Raw genomic sequence first — 7316 nt, 5'->3', positions numbered from 1 at the left:
CACTTGTTCAACATATATAGAGTCTACTAAGAATATCAATTCTATGAACAATAGCTATGTATGTAAATATTCGATTGTCCTCTCTAATGAGATACGATATTGAATTATTATTTTAGGTCAGTTTCCAAACCAAACGTTTTTTTTTATTTCCTTTTTCCATTTATGATAATAAACAATTGAAAAATGAAAATCAAACAAAAATAAAATAAAATCAGAAATCTAACCTTGAATTTAAAACATTTATCGCGAGTTTTCCATTGTTGTTACGGTTTAAAAGTGATTTTCAAAAATATTTTTAGAAAGAAAAATTACTTTAGCAAAGTATGATAGAAAAGTGTTATGAAAACAACGTGTTTGTTAATTTTTAATGTTCTTCATTGTTGCCAAAAATTACGATTAAAAGTTAAAATGTCAGTTTTAGACATGATAGTAAAAACAAAAAAATTAGTTAAGTTATATGATATTTAAATAACTTAATATAACGATACATAAAATATAAAATTTAAATACCTTTTGAGCAATTAATATAAAATATTTTTAAAATTGATGATATATAAAATATTTTTAAAAATTTAAATATAATAAATAAGATTTAAATAATTTAATATAATGATAAATTATATTTAAATAATTTAAAATAATGATATATAAAAGATTTAGATAATTTAATATAATGATATATAAAATATTAATTAATCTAATTTAATATTTTATTATCATAAATGGTAAAAAAGGAAAAAATAATTTAATAAATTTAGCTCTTAAGTATCGAAAATTAAATATATTATTATATAAGTTCAAAAAGTGGTTATCAATTTAACAATCAATAATGTTTAATTTAAAATAATTTAAAATTAAATAACCAAAATAAAAACACGAATAGAATTAAGCGTGATCTATGCAAAAGCATCAATGTTCCAGAGTAATCCGGACAGTCGGAAAAGCAAATGGGGCCCAATATAGTTGACACGACAGTCTTGATGCCGTTTCCGACCACGTCTTCAGATATTCTCAAATCTTAACAAAAACTTGTGATTAACTGTAAAATCGAAGGGTAATTTTGTCTATTCAACCAACAAAATCGCTGACTCGGTGGGTGCCTCTGAACGACCACAAGCTATACCGCTCTTGTATGAACACGCTCCAACAGAATATTAATATAACCGCTTTAAAATATTCCTCCTCGGCGTAACAACTTAATTTTCCAAATTTACCCCTGTAGAAAGCTGGCAATGACATGTACGTCCTTTTTCGTTTATCCGATAAAATAACAAATTTAACAAGCGGTAGGAAGGTAGGGGAAGGATGAATCTGTCATTTTCCAACGAAGCAGCGTCTTTGGGCAAAATACTTTTTAAAAATAAATAAATAAATAAACTAAAAAGAAAACAGTGACGCGTGGACGACGTAAAAATTATAAAAGCTTTCACGTGCCCGTCAATGTCAAGTCAGACCTTCAAATAGTTAACACATACGGTTATATACGGTTTCAAAATTGTACTGTAAAATTATTCGGTATTTTAATTAAAACTAATTAATAATATAAATATTTCAATTTTCCAAAAATAATTTATTTCCATATCTATATTTTAAAAAATAAAATAAAATAAATATAAAAAATCAACATAAAAAGTCCAACTTGCAACTAAATAATTTAAATACATAAATATTCTATAGGCTGACAGCTATTTTTGCTTGTACGTGTGTCGACTTGATCATCAATTATCAAAAAACATCCCATCAATCATCAAAAGTCTAAAAGACTTACACGTGTCAACCAAGAGTTTATAATTACGTATTTGTCCCCATTTCTGACCCTATAAATATCAATTCAAGCCCACCAGAACCGAAGTTCGATCAATTTTGAAAAAAGAAATCTAATTTGTTTTTTTATATCAAGAGTTTGAAGACATTTCAATTTTGTTTAAGCTCTTTCGTGTGTTGTTCTATGGTAATTATCTGAAAAAAAAATGGTAGCTGAAGCTGAAGTTGTTTGCCAACAGAGCGTGCCGGTGTTGGAAGTTCCGTTTTTCGGTAAAGGAAGTCATTTCGAGGAGATTAACGAAATCGTCGCGATTCCGTCGCCGGTTTCTTCGCCTGAGTTCCGACAAGTCGGTCGTGGTGCTACTGAGTCGGTTTCCGTCGATTTATCCACCTCTCAACTGGTTAGACTTTTCATTTTCCCTGTTTTTTTTTAATATGCTTGTAAATATTCTGAATTTTGATGAATTTCGACTTGCAAGTTAGAATTAAATTTCTAAATATGGTTGCAAAGGTTGAAGTATAGATATGTTGGATTTTATTTTCTGCGAAATTTAGCTGAATTGATGAAGTATTTTATTTCTATTTATGTACAAGTTTGAAAGGAAATTATGTTCATTGCTTGTATCTTGGGGATCAATAAGGTTTTGAAAAAAAAGATGTTAAAATTGTTAAATTTACAAGCTTGTTAATTGGATTTTGCATCTAGGGAATAAAACAATGAGATATGTATATTTTTAGCCTTTTAAATGCTAGTATATATTAGTTTGCTATTGTTTTAGTTTTGGGGAAAATATACTTAGTAATTTAAAGTTTAAACCTTTTAATAGGCTTCAATTATTATTTTTTCCTATTTTAGGATGTGAAATCTCTAGATGAATTCCCAGATCCATGTAATATTGAATCTACTGTCCTGCAATTCGTCCCGAGTATCCGTTCAGGTAGCTTCGCTGACATTGGTCCAAGGAGATACATGGAAGACGAACATATTCGTATTGATGATCTATCATCACAATTGGGTTCCCTTTTCAAGTTTCCTAAGCCTAGTGCTTTTTATGGGGTAATTACTGTTTTAGCTGTTGTTGCTACTGCTTTAATTTGATGTTGTTGTACTGAGTTATAACTAATTTTGGGTTTCGCTTCGTATCCAGGTGTTTGATGGTCATGGTGGTCCTGAAGCCGCGGCGTATGTAAGGAGACACGTGCTTAGATTATTTTTCGAAGATGTGAATTTTCCCCAGTCGTGTGAAGTTGATGATGATTTCTTAGCAGGGGTTGAGAACTCGGTCCGGAAATCATTTCTTCTTGCTGACCTTGCTCTTGCTGATGATTGTACCGTGAATAGCTCTTCAGGAACAACAGCGCTTACGGCTCTTATATTCGGAAGGTATCTTCATGGTTTAAAGCCTTGATTGCCTTTCATTGACTTAAAGTCTTTGCCTGATTAATTGTGTGTGCTTTAGGCTTCTAATGGTGGCCAATGCTGGTGATTGCCGAGCAGTTCTCTGTCGAAAAGGGGAGGCAATAGATATGTCTGAAGACCACAGGCCTATTTATCCATCAGAATGGAGGAGAGTGGAGGAGCTCGGTGGGTTTATTGACGATGGATATCTTAATGGTGTTCTATCAGTTTCTCGAGCCTTGGGGGATTGGGACATGAAGTTACCCAAGGGTTCATCTTCACCTCTCATCGCTGAACCCGAGGTCCGCCAAGTGGTTCTGACAGAGGATGACGAGTTCCTTATCATTGGATGTGATGGGATTTGGGATGTAATGTCAAGTCAACATGCAGTTAGCCTAGTTCGCAGAGGGTTGCGACGGCACGATGACCCCGAGCAATGTGCTAGAGACCTTGTCATGGAAGCCTTACGCCGCAACACGTTTGATAATTTAACCGTCATCGTCATATGCTTCTCCGAACCTGATTACAGGGAACAACCATCTCCTCGGCAAAGAAGATTGAGGTGTTGTAGCCTATCTGCAGAGGCTCTGTGTAGCTTGAGGAGTGCAATGCGAATTCGTGACCGGTAAACACGAGTCTTTAAATAATACTAATTGTTCAACCTGGGATATTATATATACTGTTTCTGGCTGCTTCAGTTACAGGTATAAAAAAAAAGCAGCTTGAAGTTTTGCAGGGGTTGGTTTTGGTATAATTTTTTTTTTGGGGGGGGGGATGTACATAGAGGATGGTGGTGTAAAGATCAAGGATGTAATAATTTATGTGTGCTTACTGCTTAGCTCAAAGTCATTTATGGATTCTTTTGCTCAAAAGTCCAGGTGGCTGACCATTGTTAGTTCATTGATGTTGATTCGTGAGATGTATTATGTACATATTGTCAATAAAGACCCAAATCTTCATTGCTGTCTTTCTTTTCCACCTGCCAACCATCTCATATTTCATGCAATTGTATGACAAAAAGGTTTAAATTGAACTATTAAAAATTAATAGGAGTAAAAATAAAATATTTCATTTAATTAAAGTTTTAAAGTGGTTTAATGGGCATATCTTTAGTACGGACGTGTAAAGTAAAAAAGAAAAAAAATAGTATGTAGATTTGCTTACCGGTTAAAATACAAGGTTTAAAAAATAGGATTAGATAAAATTTCAAGGGCAAGTGATTCAGCCCTAAATATATTATGTTACAAAAAAAATTATTATATTAATATATACGTTAAATAATTATTATATATATTTATATTTATATTTATATTAAAATACTAATCTAATAACAAATACTTAAAACCTAAAATTAACTCAAAATATAAAATTTTAAGTATAAATACTTTTTAATGTGTTAGAAAATTTTTATTTTAGTATTTTTAGAGCATTTAGTATATTATATTTTTCTAAAAATTTATTTTAAAATAAAAACTAATGTAGAAAAAATCAAATATGAGCCGATTAGGTCAGGTCCAAGTTTACTTTTCTTAAATTGAGTTGGGCTTAGGCAAAATAGTAAGTGTATTTTTTGAGTTGGGTTGGCCCAAAGTTTGAAAAATTAGTTTAGATATTTTGCATGGGCTTGACTCGAACTCGAACGACCCATGAGCATTTGGTGGTATAAGAACCAGAAATTTTTAAATGGTTTGATTTTAGATTGGACTAATTTGAATTGGATTTATCAAAATTATAATTTAATCTTCTATTTGTATCAAATCATTCATATTTGAATATTGGATTTTTTTTTCTATTTAGGTTATTATAATTTATAAGCTTAAGAGTTAAAATATATCATAAGTCTTTGTATTCTTCACAAATTTAGAATTTAATTTTTGTACTTCCATTTTTAGAATTTTGGTCCATCTACTTCAAAATCCAGGTCACATTGTTAGCACTACGAAAATATTCTTGTTAAATTTGTTGGTGCGACATTTTAATGTAAAAAAATATTTACTTGATAGTCATGTAATTAAAAAATTGACATAATGAACTTGAATTTAACAAAATAATTTTAAAAGTGTTAACGATTATACTTATTTTGAAAATTGAAAAGTTGAGGGACTAATTTTTAAAAATGGAACTGCAGCGACTAAATTTATAGAAGTAAAAATATATGGACTAAATTGTAAATTTTTGAAAAATACAAGTACTTGCGTTACATTTTAACCTAAAGCATTAGATTATTTCAAATTTAGGGACGCTTATATTGTATTAGTCCCTCTGAATATCAGTAAAATCATTGTCAATTTGATCCTTTGCAGTTGCAATTTTTGTCTTTAATTTTGAACCGCCACCGTGAGAATCTCAGTATGACCGTTCAAAAGCTAATATTGTTGATGGTGGCGGCGGAAGTGGTGGTGCCGCGGCGGCGACTGGCAACGACATGAATAAAATTTTAGTAGGCAGTTAGTAGCTACTAGCTTAAGCCCTCCACAATCCATTTCTGTTATATAAACATCAGCCACGATCACATGATAGCAAAACTATAAAACCATAATATGAACCCCACCTCCCTATCAAATCAACGCCAATACGACACGTGTCCCACATTATTTCTCCCTCCCTATATAAACCCCTCCCGGTCCTTTCCCTCTTCCGATTTGCATTGATCCACTGTAACAATGGAGATCTCAGTGGAGAAGATTGAGGGCAGCACGGACGTCAAATATTTCTACGATGTCCACGTCGGAAACCACCGTATCCTCACCGTCGTTACCTACTGCGAGATCACCGCCGGCAAGTGGCTTAAACAAGCCAAAAAAGCTAACAACTCCAAGTCCCTCCCTAAAACCCTTGTCGTTGGCTTCTCCGTTGAACGCCAAAACGATTACTACTCCCGTTACGGCCTCCTCGAGTTTCCGTACGAGCTACTCCATATCTGCATCGGCTCACATTGTCTCCTCTACCGTTTAAACGACCCCGACCTTTACAAGCCTCCCAAGTTCCTCGCCCATTTCCTCTCTGATCCGGAGGTAATTGTAGTCGGGATGGGGATCAAAGAAAAATCGAGTCATTTGGAGAAAGATTTCCAAGTTAAGATAAAGAACGCGGTGGATTTGAACGAGTTGGCTGTGAAAGGGATGAAGAGAGACGAGCTTGATTTAGGAAGGTACGATTTAGATAGGCTCGCTAAGGCTGTGCTGGGGAAACACATGGATGTGTTGAGACCTGGGAGGAAAATCGAGTGGTTTAAGAGGAAAAGGCCATATTATCACAGTCCTGAGTTGAATGATGAGAAGGTCATGTTTACCACTGCTGATGCTTATCTTTGTTACCGTATTGGATCTCAGCTCTTTGATATGATCCATGGGAAAGCTTCCTCTGCTATTGCCGCCGCCGCCGCTGTTGCTGCTGCTGCTAAGTCCAGGAAAAACAAGAAGATGAAGAAAGGCAAGAAGAACAAAAAAGGTAAGAAATAGATTAGATATTGGTTATGGAGTTTGATGGCCATTGCTAGCTGGTTTTCGTTTCCAGTAGTAATATCTGTTTCGTTTCTATTTTGTTTACTGCAATTCTCAGGTGAACTGAATTCTCCGTTTAGGGTTTTATTTTTCTGCAGCTATATTTTAAATGATATATGCAATGATCGAATGAAACAGTGGCATTTTCTTTTGCTTTAAACTGCGTTGTGTTAATTGATTATTTGGTAGAATAAGTTTATTTTAGGTTTTGGAAAATGAGTTAATTGTTATTGAATTCGCAATTTAATATAAATATAACTATAATTATAATTATTTAATATATAATTAATATAATATTATTTTATAACATAATATATTTGAGTTGAGCTTAAGCCTAAAAAATTTTAATCTAAACTCGACTCATATAAAAAATAATTTAAATTTCACCTAAACTCATTTTTTCAATCTTATACTTTATCCAAACGCTTTATTTTTTTAAAGCTAGCTTTTAGGTATTAGCCAATGACCTGAACATGAGCAGTAGTACTGTACTACTGTTATCAGTGCACAATTAAGAGTTTTTTCCTGTCACTCTTACAAGGAGAATAAAAAAAATAAAAAATTGATTTGTTTTGTTTGATTTTTAGTTCATAATTTACGAAAATTAAGTTTAAAATGTTATGTAAAAAGTGAGTTTTTTAATTGGATTT

General features: G+C 32.6%; 1 protein-coding gene across 2 annotated transcripts; it reads left to right on the top strand.

Annotated features, from left to right (window-relative positions):
- Window positions 1–1845: 1845 nt before the first annotated feature.
- LOC107922670 (probable protein phosphatase 2C 2) lies at window positions 1846–4130 on the top strand. 2 transcript variants are annotated; one of them, XM_016852807.2, is made up of 4 exons: window positions 1846–2165; window positions 2621–2821; window positions 2913–3148; window positions 3225–4130. In XM_016852807.2, exons 1-4 carry the CDS (start codon window positions 1971–1973, stop codon window positions 3790–3792), a joined length of 1200 nt encoding a protein of 399 aa, XP_016708296.2. In that variant the 5' UTR covers window positions 1846–1970; the 3' UTR covers window positions 3793–4130. The 2 variants fall into 2 exon arrangements, with proteins under 2 accessions (XP_016708296.2, XP_040962743.1); XM_041106809.1 differs by having other exon boundaries at window positions 2037–2165; window positions 2703–2821.
- Window positions 4131–7316: the final 3186 nt, after the last annotated feature.

The sequence above is a fragment of the Gossypium hirsutum genome, chromosome D12 (assembly GCF_007990345.1).
Source record: "Gossypium hirsutum isolate 1008001.06 chromosome D12, Gossypium_hirsutum_v2.1, whole genome shotgun sequence".
NCBI classification, from domain to species: domain Eukaryota; kingdom Viridiplantae; phylum Streptophyta; class Magnoliopsida; order Malvales; family Malvaceae; genus Gossypium; species Gossypium hirsutum.
The sequence above is the reverse complement of the archived record's forward strand: the minus strand, read 5'-3'. Positions and strand labels throughout refer to the sequence as shown.

Excerpts from the sequence above, each read along its gene's own strand:
- LOC107922670 (XM_016852807.2), top strand. The coding sequence starts at position 1,971 with ATGGTAGCTGAAGCTGAAGTTGTTTGCCAACAGAGCGTGCCGGTGTTG. Across the intron at positions 2,166-2,620 it reads ATTTATCCACCTCTCAACTG|GATGTGAAATCTCTAGATGA; the intron begins GTTAGACTTTTC and ends TTCCTATTTTAG. Across the intron at positions 2,822-2,912 it reads AGCCTAGTGCTTTTTATGGG|GTGTTTGATGGTCATGGTGG; the intron begins GTAATTACTGTT and ends CTTCGTATCCAG.